The sequence below is a fragment of the Ursus arctos genome, unplaced genomic scaffold (genome assembly GCF_023065955.2).
Source record: "Ursus arctos isolate Adak ecotype North America unplaced genomic scaffold, UrsArc2.0 scaffold_4, whole genome shotgun sequence".
Lineage (NCBI taxonomy): Eukaryota > Metazoa > Chordata > Mammalia > Carnivora > Ursidae > Ursus > Ursus arctos.
Genome location: NW_026623056.1, coordinates 83,775,767 through 83,789,386, shown reverse-complemented (window position 1 = coordinate 83,789,386; position 13,620 = coordinate 83,775,767). Strand labels below are relative to the sequence as shown.

The following is a 13,620-nucleotide window of genomic DNA, read 5'->3' as shown; positions in this document are numbered from 1 at the left end:
TTCAACAGATGTTAAATCAGAGGGTGGTGATCTGTGCCTCACTCTCCTCATGACTGGAGTAGACAGTTGCCAAAAGGCAGCCATAATAATGGCACCCTCTCTTTAAAAAAAAAAAACTTGGCCAGTAAGCACAACTAGTATTTAACACTTCCATCATAATATTAGGAAAAAATACCTGAAAAAAAAACATTTTATGCAGATTTATATGTTTTAAGCAGATGGAGGTAAAACAAACAAAAATGTCCTGCTTCCAATTCAGGCTTCGGGAAAAGTAGAGAATAAATGACTCAGTCACTTCAACAAATACAATGTGAAGAGAAAACAGTGAAAGGCAGAGGAGACACGTGAACTGAGAGCAATGTCTGGACCCTAATTTGAACCGACAAACCATAACAAAAAAAGGTCTGAAGACCATCAGGGAAATCCTAACACTGACGTGACAGCTGAGGATATTAAAGAATTACTGTGAATTTTGTAGGTATGACAATGGCATCATAGTTATGTCTTTAAGAGTGTTCACATCTCCCAGAAACACATGCTAACATATTTGTGGGTGAAATGAAATGGTGCCTGGGAGTTGCTTCCAAGGAATCCAGATGAAACAAATTAAAAAACAGGGTTCAGAGGGGCGTCTAGCTGGCTCAGTCGGTCAAGCATCTGCCTTGGACTCAGGTCATGATCCCGGGGTCCTGGGGGTTCCTAGAATCGAGCCCCGAGTCAAGCTCCTTGCTCTGCGGGGAGGCTGTTTCTCTCTCTGCTCCTCCCTCCTGCATGTTCTGCTCTCTCTATCCCTCTCTCAAATAAATAATCTCTTAAAAAAAGGGGGGGGGCTTAGGGTGCCTGCCTGGCTCACTCCGTAGAGCATGCAACTCTTGATCTCAGGGTCACTGGGCATGAAGCCTACTTTAAAAAAAAGAATAGAGGAAGGAAGGAAGGGGGAAGGAAGGGGGGAAGGAAGGAAGGAAAGAAAGAAAGAAAAAGGTCTCGAATATATTAAAAAAGGAAAATCTTTGAACTTACCTCCAAAAGGTGTTGGAAACTGAGCCATGGTTCTGTCGCTTTTACCTTGCTAATCGACGCCTGTAATTGAAATACAACATTTAAGTTTCTGAAATCTTCATTTCCTATTTACTTACGAACACACTAACACGCTGTCTTTAATGACCAGACACTGAGAGCAGTGCCAGCGCTAGGGAACAGCTCTACAAATCTAAGTCAGAACCGAGGGGTTCATTCATTCATTCATTGTCTGCACCTTCTTAGCGCCAGGTACCATGACAGGCACTGGGGACCGTTGATACAAGACTCTCCGGAAACAAGAGGCTTTCAGACTGGTGAGTGACACTATTAGCTCATGACAGCCTGTTAGATCACTACTGCTGTATTTCTTACTCTTTAAATACGTGCGTTTCTGCGCCATCTACATATACCAGCCCATCTGCCTGGTGGTTTGAACAGTGGCTTCTTTAAATGAGCACGTAGTACAGGCTGCACGCTGTTGTAGGTGCCTTACAGCCCCTGTGCCTTCATCGTCACAACCCTACGAGACACAAGGTATTTCCATCCCCTTACTGCAGAGGAGGAAAACGAGAATGAGATAAAGTGATTTGAGCAACATCACACATTTGGTGGCGGAGCTGGACTTGAGCAGGCCCAGCAAACCCCACAGCCTGTGTTCCATCCCTGAACAACACTGTCGGCCAATTTTGCGAAAGGCCGTAAACAATGCATACGGTACTAACGTCTGTCCAGAATACCAAATATCAACCCAATGCTCCAAAATCCCCATCAGGCATTACTTGTCCCTGAACAGCCAATGTGAAACCAACCCCATCTTCTTACCCAACAAAAAAAAATCCAAAAGTAATGAGTATCATCCTTACACTTAACAACATGGTAGATGCACACAGTTAAAAATGAGTACTAAATATTCATACACTGAACAATTTCGATCCATTTCGATTGCTAGTCTCCTGCCCTGATACTCTTCAATTTCATATTCTAATCTGTCCGTGGATTTTTTTTTCCAACTATCACATTTTTAAACTTCCAAGAGCTCTTTCTTGTTCTCAACTCTTTATTCCTACCATGCTGTCTTTTCTTTTAATGGACACATCATCTTTTACTCTCCTGTTTTGTTTTGTTTTGTTTTTTTACCGGGGGAGGGGAGTGGGGAGGGAGTATTTTTCTTTTTCATTTTTTTCTGTTTCCTTCATCATTTGATTCCTTTTCTGTTCGTTGGCTGATTGTTTTGGGTCTTTCTCACTTTTGAGGCTTTCCTCATATATCTGGTGATCCCTGGCTGCTCCTTCATATTTACGAGTAAGGCACTAAAAAAAAATGGGCATGGATGGGCTTCTGCGTACTATGTGGTCAGATGTGCCCAGTCACATTTCATTGAGAGACTTCCAAACATCAGTATGCAGAGGTCTCTTTGCTGAAACTGCTTACTTTTCCCAGAGAGAAGTGTACAGGAGGATGCTGGGTTTGGGGGAGGAACAGACAAGAAAGGAAGATGTGAAGGGGCCTACACTTCCATGTGTATACGAGCACATGCGCTGTTTATCTTCAGCCTCCAGCTTCACCCTTCTGGTCAGCACTGTCTCTGGTTCTAGGAAAAATGGGACTGAAGAAGTCACCTGTCTGCTGGGGATGCAGGAGAAGACATACCAAAAGATCTCAATATAAGAAAAAAACCAAAAGATTTTTAAAGAACTTCCATGTCACAGCTGTAAAACTGACCTCTGTTTTTGACCCCTACCAAACACTCTGAAGCCTGTTCAAGACATTCCTGGGGCCAGCTGTCTTGTCCCCCTTCTTTATCGGCCCTCTGTAGGCACTTGGTTGCACCTTTCTCTGAACTCAGTTACCATTCCATTCACTCTCTGATTCCAGAAAATTCTTAAAAACTTTTGCTCACTGTCTTCTCCACTGTTATCTTTCTCCCTGTGAGTTAACAGCTGCTATGCTTCCTTTGTGATCACTGCAGACTTTATGGAAGAAGAAGAGAAAACATATGTGGTCAAGCAGCGTATTTAAGTCGGGGGGGGGGGGGGTCCTCTGGCTCTAGTTCTGAAGTAGATTACTTCTCACTGCCAGTTCTCTTTAAAAACTATAACTGCTATTCTCTTCTTCCACTATTTCTCACTCAATGCACTGTGTACGGAAGCTTGATAATTTTCAAAAAAAATTTTTTGTAAGATTTTATTTATTTATTTGAGAGAAAGAAAGAGAGTGGGAGGAGGAACAGAGGAAGAGGGACAAGCAGACTCCCCGCTGAGCATGGAGCCTGACTTGGGGCTCAATCCCAGGATCCTGAGATCATGACCTGAGCCAAAATCAAGAGTCAGACTCTCAACTGACAGAGCCACCCAGGCACCCTGATAATTTTCCAGAAAATTTTAATGTCTTTCATCTCACTTCATCTTCATAACACTCTTTAAACTGACAGATCATACCTGCTTTTTGTTGAGCTTTACAAAAGCAGTAAGCTCTTAGTTTTAAAACCATAGTAAGGCAAGTATTTCATATACATAACATGAGAAAACGTTCTGTTCTGTTCTACTTCCCTTCTTTACTATTTATTGCAAAATAAAGAAAAGTAATTGATTTATTGATCTTCTTGGTACCCAGCCACTTTACCACATTTTCTTATTGGTGCTAAGTCTCTCAGATGAGTCCTTCCAGTATTCTAGATCCCTCTCTGGGAACAAGGAATTTAAGCTTACATTTTATGTCCAAACCAATAAAGCTAAGCTATACAATACCTGGGACAGCAGGAACTTTTATATTGCCCCTGACTTTCATGCTGATGGTTTTGGTATTTCATAACCAATGAAACAGGTTATGAATAGTTATGTTCACTATTGTGTTTTGGTAAATAGCTTTCTCCACATTTGGCAGTTTCCTTTTATTCTCAGTTGATTTAAAATTTTCATTAGAAATGGCTGCTAAATTTGTTCAGAGTTTTTTTTTTATTATTTAATAAGTTGATCATGTATTTCTTTTTTAAGTAACATACTAAATTATAGTGATATATTTCCTAATACAAATTATCCTAGAATTTATGCAATAAACCCAACTCAGATATGCATGTTACTCTTTTACTACATAACTAGATCCAATTTGCTCATATTTTCTTCAGAATTTCTGCTTAAGAAAATGTTATGCAGGGGCGCCTGGGTGGCACAGCGGTTAAGCGTCTGCCTTCGGCTCAGGGCGTGATCCCGGCGTTACGGGATCGAGCCCCACGTCAGGCTCCTCCACTATGAGCCTGCTTCTTCCTCTCCCACTCCCCCTGCTTGTGTTCCCTCTCTCACTGGCTGTCTCTATCTCTGTCAAATAAATAAATAAAATCTTAAAAAAAAAAAAAAAAAAAGAAAATGTTATGCATAATTCTATGCAACACAGAATCGAGAGAAAATGGATATATTTCTACCTTACTATAAATTTCCACAATGATCTTTTAAAAAGGTATAATACATTTAATAGACCAAGAAATAAATGGAAATGTAAAGATTTAACAGTAAAAAGATCCAAAGAAAAAAATAATTTTAGGGGTGTCTTTGAACTAACCTTCAAGGAACAAATAATTCCTTTTACTAAAACCATTCCACAGGGGCGCCTTGGTGGCTTAGTTGGTTAAGCTATCTGCCTTAGGCTCAGGTAGTGATCTTGGATTCCCAGGATCTAGCCCCACAATGGGCTCCCTGCTCAGCAGGGAGTCTGCTTCTCCCTCTGCCCCTCACCCAACTTGTGTTCTCACTCTCTCTGTCTCTCTCGCAAATAAATAAATAAAATCTTTTAAAAACTAAAAAATAAAACCATTCCACAGAGAAAGATCAACTAGTCCTCAATTCAGATTATGAAATTAGCATCATCAATACTAAACCATAATCATGAAAGCATAGACTATTATCACTTTCCTGTAGATATAATTATATACCTCACTTTAAATCTTTTACAGCTATTTTGAGAGACTCACAGTCGGACAAAGTAGAACAACTCCTATGGTCCAAAGTATATTTTAATAATCAGCAGCTCCTTGGCAAAGCATTTAAGAGTATTTGCTGTTCACCACCCTTCCTAGAATTCAGGAAATAATTCCCCACCCTCTGTGAACCTCTTCCGCAAAAGCTCTCACCTATTAAGAGCAAAGCTGGACAAAATTTGTCTTCTGACCCTTCTAACCTCCCTCTGACTCCCCTTTATCTCACATCCATTAGTGACAAAGGAATGCACTGCAACCCCAGCCTGTGTCCTGCACTTGTAAACTAATGCCCTTCTGTCTCTTTCCTCCTCAGTTAAAGCCCTGCTCCCTAACTGTCACTGGTCTCAGCGAGAGATGGGGAAGGAATGGACCAAATAAAAACTAAGCCACTTTGAGGTATGAAGATGTACCTTCCAGACTTATTTACTAACACAGAAGTCCAAATGCTGGTTTAAGGATAAGATTGGAATAGTCCCACATACATTTCTTTTAACCACAGGGACTTCAAATACCATTCATGACTAGGTTCTCCTAAGCTCCTAGGGAACCCCAGACAAAGGTAGTAACACACAGATGAAGCAAACAGACCAAACCTTGCAATACCACCTTCTTTTCAGTTCTATGCTACACAGACAAACCATGGTGATAACATCCTGGTTCAAGGTATTTTGTTCCTACTTTTATATATATTGGTTTACATATTATTATAATTTGAAAAAATAAAATAATTTATTTAAAAAAATATCACATACCCAAGATTTCGAAATGTCAAAAACCAGAGTTCTAGTTTGGCTAAAATAGTATATGCCCACTACAGTCCCTCTGTTCCACTTAAAACTAAAAACGGGGCAAAACTTTAAAAAGTAGGGGCACCTGGGTGGCTCAGTCGTTAGGCGTCTGCCTTTAGCTCAGGGCGTGATCCTGGCGTTCTGGGATCGAGCCCCACATCAGGCTCCTCCGCTGGAAGCCTGCATCTTCCTCTCCCACTCCCCCTGTTTGTGTTCCCTCTCTCGCTGGCTGTCTCTATCTCTGTCAAATGAATAAATAAAATCTTTTAAAAAAAAAAACTTTAAAAAGTAACTCCCTGAGGACAATAAGAAAAAAAAGTAGACAGATCTTAGAAGCGAGTCAAAACCAGGGCACCTGGGTGGCTCAGTCGTTAAGCGTCTGCCTTCAGCTCAGGTCATGATCCCAGAGTCCTGGCATCGAGCCCTATGTCCAGCTCCCTGCTTCTCCCTCTCCCACTCCCCCTGCTTGTGTTCCCTCTCTCGCTGTCTCTCTCTGTCAAATAAATAAAATCTTAAAAAAAAAAAAAAAAAAAGAATAAGAATAAGAAGAGAGTCAAAAGCTACCCCCATTTTTGTTCACTTTTCTTTAGCAGCTCTGACCCAAGGGTGGGCCCAGACACGGAGTTAACACAGTGAAGCGGAGGACAAAGAGTAAAACTCTGATAGAAACCCAGTCTTTCTGGCCAAAAGAACAAATAAAAACGGCCTTTATGGGCAGCAGAGTGTAAGGATCACATATTTCTAAAAAATGAACTCACACAAGACTCGGGCTCACACCTGAGCTGCAGGACAAAACAAAAGGAGCCCAGCAAAAAAGTCCTGAAAACTGATCTGACAATGGAACCTGTGTGTGCAGAGAGCACACAGAACTTGTAGTTTGAACCTAATCAGGATGAACACCTGCTAAAACAAACAACGGCATTGTGCAGCGGATTAACACAGCGCCCAGAACCTAACGAGAAATTCACAACATCCAGGATGTAATCCAGAAGTACTCGACATATAAAGAACTAGGAAAATCTCACAAATTCTCAAAGAAAGGAAAGCCTGTAATCAACAGATCCCAAATCCTAGATGATACAAACAGTGAAATTATCACAAAGACTTTTTAGAGCAGCTACTATCCCGATGTTCCATGAGGTAAAGGTAAACACAAATGAAATGACTGAAAATACGCAAGGTCTCAGCAGAGGAGAAAAAACTAGTTTGAAAAGAATCAAATGGAAACTTTAGAGAGAAACTTAGACCTTCAAGAATGAAGGAAGAGCAACAAATGGTAAATATCTGGGTAAATATAAAATTATATTCTTTCTATAATTCTCCTTAAGATATGCAGACTGTTGAAAGAAAATATTGTAATACTGTCTACTATGGCTTTCAATGTATATAAATGTAATACCTATGACAACCTTAATATAAAGGTCCATGGGGTAAAAGTAAGGGACTTACATGGTTGCAAGATTTCCGCATTTTATTTGAAGTAATATGATATTACCTATAAGGAGACTATGAAAGTTAGATAAATACATTTAATCCCTGGAGCGACTACTTAGAAAAATAAAAATAAAAAACAAAGGAATATAGCCCAAAAGTCAACAGATAAATGAAAATAGAATGTTAAAAATTACTCAAATAATTTTAAAAAGGCAGGAAAAGAGGAGTAGAAGAACAAAAAACAGGACAAACAATAAGATGGCAGATCTATTTCTAACATACCAATAATTACATTAAATGTTAATGGTCTAAATACTAAAGAAGATGATAGCTGAGGGAAAGAAAGCAATGTAAACAGGTGCGCCTGGGTGGCTCAGTCGTTAAGCATCTGCCTTCTGCTCAGGGCGTGATCCAGGTGTTCTGGGATCGAGCCCTACATCAGGCTCCTCCTCTGGAAGCCTGCTTCTTCCTCTCCCACTCCCCCTGCTTGTGTTACCTCTCTTGCTGGCTGTCTCTCTGTCAAATGAATAAATAAAATCTTAAAAAAAAAAAAGCAATGTAAACAAGTAGAAGGAAGGAAATAATAAAAGATACAGGCATATATAAAAGAAAGCTTTTTTTTTAAAGATTTTATTTATCCATTTGACAGAGAGAGACAGCCAGCGAGAGAGGGAACACAAGCAGGGGGAGTGGAAGAGGAAGAAGCAGGCTCCCAGCAGAGCAGGGAGCCAGATGCGGGGCTTGATCCCAGGACCCTGGCAGACGCTTAATGACTGAGCCACCCAGGCACCCCTAAAAGAAAGCTTTTAAAAGACAGACAATAGAGAAAAATTAATGAAACCAAAATCTGGTTCCTTGAAAAAAAATAATAATAACCCTGAGACTGATTAAAAGAGAGAACAGAAAATCAGATCAGAATTACTGTTAATCCTAAACACATTAAAATGGTAAGAAATACTAAAAACTTTATGCCTACAAATTTGACAATGTGGATGAACACATTTCTTGGAAAATAAAACTTACTAAAATTGATTCAAGGAGAAACAGAATATCCATATATTCCTATGCTTATTAAAGGAACTGATTTTATTAATAGAACCCTTACCAGAAAAGAAAACTGCATTCTCAGATGGTTTCATTGGTGAATTCTAGCAAACATTCAAGGAAAAAATACAAAAACTATGCAAACTTTTTCAAACACAGGGATCAGTGCCCAATTCATGTTTTGAATTGCCAGAATAACTGACAGATATTACCTCCAAAAAATTATAAGACAAGATCCTAAGGAATATAGATGCCAAAATCGTTAAGAAGGTATTAAAAATTTAATCTTAATAATATACAAAAAGGATAATAAAACATGACCAAGTAGGGTTTATCCCAGAAATGCAAGATTTCTTACCATTTGATAATCAGTTAATGTAATTTACCATATCAAAAGAATAAAGCAAAAAACCCCAATATGATCATTTCAATAAATGTGGGAAAAAAGCTTTTGACAAAAATTCAAACCCAATAATGATAAAAACTCACAGAAAACTAGGATTAGTAGGAAACTTCCTCAGATACAGGGCATCTATGAAAACCTACAGCTAACATCATAGTTAATGGCTTAAGACTGAATTTCTTCCCATGAGATAGAAAGAAGGCAGGGATATCTGCTTTTACCACTCCTATTTAACACTGTTCTGGAGGTTCTAGCCACTGAAATAAGGTAAGAAAAACAGAAAAATAATAGCTAAAAAGACTGTTAAAGAACAAAATGAAACTCTCCCTACTTACAGAAAACCCCAAGGAATCTACTAAATATATTAAGTAAATTGGGCAAATTCTGATTTTGCAAAGTGATGTAGCAAAATTGAAAGATAAAAGGTTAGTAACATATTAAAAAGCAACTGAATTCTCACATACTGGAAACAAATAATTGGAAAGTGAAATTAGACAATCAATCCCATTTACAGTAGTGCCAAAAAAGGTAAAAGTCCTAGGTATAAATTTAACAAAAGACATCCAGGGGTGCCTGGCTGGCTCAGCCTGTAAAGCTTGCAACTCTTGATCTCAGGGTCCTGAGTTCAAGCCCCACATTGGGTATAGAGCTTACTTTAAAAAGCAAACAAAGAAAAGACATCCAAGGCCTCCACACTGAACACTATAAAATACCAGGGGGGAGGGGATTAAAGAAGACCTCCATAAATGGAGAGATATACTAAGTTCATGGATTGGAAAATTTAATATTGTTAAAATGGCAATTCTCTCCAAATGGTTCTGTATATTCAATGCAATTCTAATCAAAACTGCAGCAGGCTTTTTAGTATAAACTAAATAAGCTCATATTAAATTTACATGGAAATGCAAAGGACCTAGAATAACCAGAGCAGTTTTTAAAAAGAACAAAATTGGAGGACTTACCCTACCTGATTTCAAGATTTACTATGAAGCAACAGTCATCAAGACCTTTGGAACTGGTGTACAGGGAGACATACCAGATCAATGGAGCAGAAAACAAGAGTTCAGAAATAGACTTAACACAAGCTTGGTGAATTCATTTTTAGTAAAGTAGCAAAGGCAGATCACTGGAGGGAAGAAAAGGCTTTTCAACAAACAGAAGTGGATCAACTGGATACCCATGTGGAAAAAAATTTAAAAACACTGGTCCTAACTTCATATTATACACAAAAATTAACTCAAAATGAGTCAAAATTTTAAAATTTAAATTTGAACTAATTTAAAACCATACGGTTTAACATTAAAATTCTAAAAGAAGGGAGAACACCTTCATGACCCTGGGCTAGACAATAATGTCTTAGGGCACAAATAAGCATGATTTATTTACCAAAAAAACAGGGCGGGTGGGGGGTGGGCTTCATCAAAATTAAAAGTTAGCTCTTCAAAAGTACCATTAAAAAGACAAAAAGGCAAGCCATAAAGCAGGAAAAAAAAATTTGCAACACAATCATCAGACAAAGAAACTATATTCAGAATACATAAGGAACTCTTACAACTTAAAAAAAGAAGATACATTTGCCTATGGTTCACCATAGCTTGCTTATCCTGAATTGTAATTCTGCTATTTCCAAATAAGCACTTTTTTTAACTTAAAAAAAAAAAAGTCAAACAACTCAGTGAGGAAATGGTCAAAAGATGTGAACAGACACTTCACAAATTAATTTACAGAAACAGCCAACAAATACATGGAAAGATGCTCAACATTATGAGCCATTAGCAAAAAAAAATTTTTTTTTAAAGATTTTATTTATTTATTTGACAGAGACAGACAGCCAGTGAAAGAGAGAACACAAGCAGGGGGAGTGGGAGAGGAAGAAGCAGGCTCCTAGCGGAGGAGCCCGATGTGGGGCTCGATCCCATAATGCCGGGATCACGCCCTGAGCCGAAGGCAGACGCTTAACGACTGGGCCACCCAGCAACCCTGAGCCATTAGCAAAATTAAACTGCAATGACATGCCAATGTATTTCCACTGGGATGGCAAACCTGAAAAAGACTGACCATACCAAGTGCTAGCACGTACTGCTGACAGCAATGTAAGATGTCACAACGTCATGGAAAAATATACTTTTCTTAAAAAGTTGTGCAGGGGTGCTTGGGTGGCTCAAATGCTTATAAGTCTGACTCTTCATCTCAGCTGGAGTCTTGATCTCAGGGTCATGAATTCAAGCCCTGCACTGGGCTCCACACTAGGTGTGGAGACTACTTAAGAGGGGGGAAAAAGTTGTACAGATCCATTTGGATCTAGCCACTCTAAATATTTAGTTAAAAGAAATGAAAATTTATGTCCACACAAATATTTCTATACATTCATATCAGCTTCATTTTTAAGAGCCAGAACTAGAAACCCAAAAGTCAATCAACTGATGAATGGATAAGCAACTTACAAATAAAAAGGAACCAACTGGTGGTACAACCCTAACATGCACGAATGTCAAATTATTATCCTATGCAAAAAAAGCCAGGGGTGTGTGTGCGTGTACAGTATGACTCCATTTTTGTAAAAATTCTAGAAAATATAAACTAATCTATAGTGACAGAAAACCAGTCAGTACTTGCCAGGAGATGGGAGTAGAGGAAGGGACAGATTACAGAAGTACAAAGAAGCACAAGGAAACTTTGGGGAACGGTGATGTTTTCACAGGTACATGCATATGTCAAAACTGATCAAATAACACACACGTAGTTTAGTGTAGTTCAATTATATCTTGATAAAGTTGAAAAAAGTCACAAACCACAGGTACAAAATCCCCTATGAATAAAAGCCAAGAGTTCTGCAATCCTAGCAGCTTGATACAAATTAGAATATCTATGCTGACTATCATGTGAGAGAAGTACCCATTCCCAACAACTCCCAACAAGCATCTTATAATTAAAACAACAAAAAGGCAACTTTAAGCCCTATTTAAAAACTTACTTGAAGAGACAGAACAGATGATGAACAATAAGGCTTTTGAGCAACAATGTTTAATATAATTAAATGGCAGGTCTAAAATTGTGATTATGAATCCTTAATAACATTATTTAGTAAGGATGACAGAGAAATTTTATTTTTAAAAAGTTTTTTTTTCTTTCTTTCTTTTTTTTTTTTTTTTAAAGATGTGGGGTGGGATGGGGCATGGTCTATGCTGAATGAAACCAAGATGCTTTACTAGAAAATAGGAAATACTCATCTTAATTTCACTATATCCAGCGTATTTTGTAATGAATGCCCTTTACTAAATACACAAAGACTAGTGGGTTTTCCAAATAACTTTATGACCAAATAATAAATACATGTAACAGCTATATTCTGATTTTCAATTTCACTGAAGTGGGGATAAAAATTTAGAAGTATAGAATAAAAACTAGGTATTCTTAAAAATGCCACCAATTAAAACCTGGTCCATCTCTGTAAACACAGATCAAATTCTGCATATACCCTAAGGCAGATTAAGTGAAAAAATATGAACAAAGTATCCTTAAGTATATAAACAAAATGTGAATACAATGTAAGAAAAGATATGAAGGCTCACAGAATCACCATTTGGTTTGTGTGAGGAAAATATATATACCCCTAGAGGCAAATTAGAAAGGCTTTTCAGGAAAAAATTAAAACTGCATTCACCGCATAACTCTAAAAATAAACTAAAATATATAGTTAAAACACAAATTTAGAATGATGAGAGAGACGTAAACTTCAGTCCCTCCATCTCTAAAGTAACAGCATTTGGCTAGATATTTTATGAAGGCCTCTTCATTCGTATTTCCAGAGTACAAATCCTTTTTAGATGTAGCCAAATTTTCAAATATTAAGATAACTGAAAAAGCAGTCATTTTTTTTTATTGTCAGGTCTGAGCATTAGGGTATTTAATATTTTCACACGCATTTTTGATCAGATAATCATTCCTATTTAGATCTTACTTGAAAATAAGCCTTTATACCTTTTAAAGACTTCCTCTCCAAAGTCTTACTCATTTACTCAGGAAAAGATTTTCTTCCCATGGACAACATAAAGCAATATATTGACCCAACACATAAACGACAGGCTTGTGTCAGTAATTTTTATCTTCTTATTGAGGCATTTCAAGATTGTCTTAAAAGAGCTGATTTCTTAAATCTTTTTTTCATTCAAATGACATCATAAAGCTCTACTCCCAGAATCAGAGATAATGGTCTACACGTTACGCCAAAATTATGGAGTCGGCTTAGGTGAGGAATTATTAATATGATCCTTGCTATTAAGAAGTTAACAGGGGCGCCTGAGTAGCTCAGTCAGTTAAGTATCTGACTCTTGGTTTTGCTCAGGTCGTGGTCTCAAGGTCGTGGGATGGATCCCCGCGTCAGACTCTGCACTCAACTCCAAGTCTACTTTGGATTTTCTCCCTTTCCCTCTGCCCGTCCTCACAAGCTTGGTCTAAAATAAATTTTTAAAAATCTTAAAAAAAAAAAAATAAGTAGTTTACAATTGGGGCGCCTGGGTGCTCAGTTGGTTGAACATCTGACTCGATTTCGACTCAGGTCATGATCTCAGGGTCCTGGGATCGAATCCAATGTCAGGGTCTAGGCTCAATGGGGAGTCCACTGAGGTGTCTCTCTCCCTCCCTCTCCCTCTGCCCTTCGCCCCACTCACACACGTGCACACTCTCTCTCTAGTAAATAAATAAATCTTAAAAAAAAGTCTACAATTAACTCCTACTCAATAGCAAAAACACAAATAATTCAATTAAAAAATTAAGCAATCTACAGATTCAATGCAACCCCCATTAAAATATCAACAGCATTTTTCACAGAACTAGCACAAATAATACTAAAATTTGTATGGAACCATGAGAGACCCCAAATAGCCAAAACAATCTTAAGAAAGAAGAAGAAAACTGGAGGTATCATAATCCTCGATTTCAAGATATACTACAAAGCTGCA

General features: G+C 38.1%; 1 protein-coding gene across 12 annotated transcripts in view; it reads right to left on the bottom strand.

Annotated features, from left to right (window-relative positions):
* ITSN1 (intersectin 1) overlaps positions 1-13,620 on the bottom strand; it is a 204,079-nt gene that overhangs the window by 139,129 nt on the left and 51,330 nt on the right. For all 12 annotated transcript variants that reach the window (XM_026510388.3, XM_048214865.2, XM_026510536.3 and 9 more), the window contains one exon: positions 1,021-1,080. In XM_026510388.3, coding sequence (XP_026366173.2) covers positions 1,021-1,048 — 28 coding nt within the window. In that variant the 5' untranslated portion in view covers positions 1,049-1,080. The remainder of the gene's footprint in view (positions 1-1,020; positions 1,081-13,620) is intronic.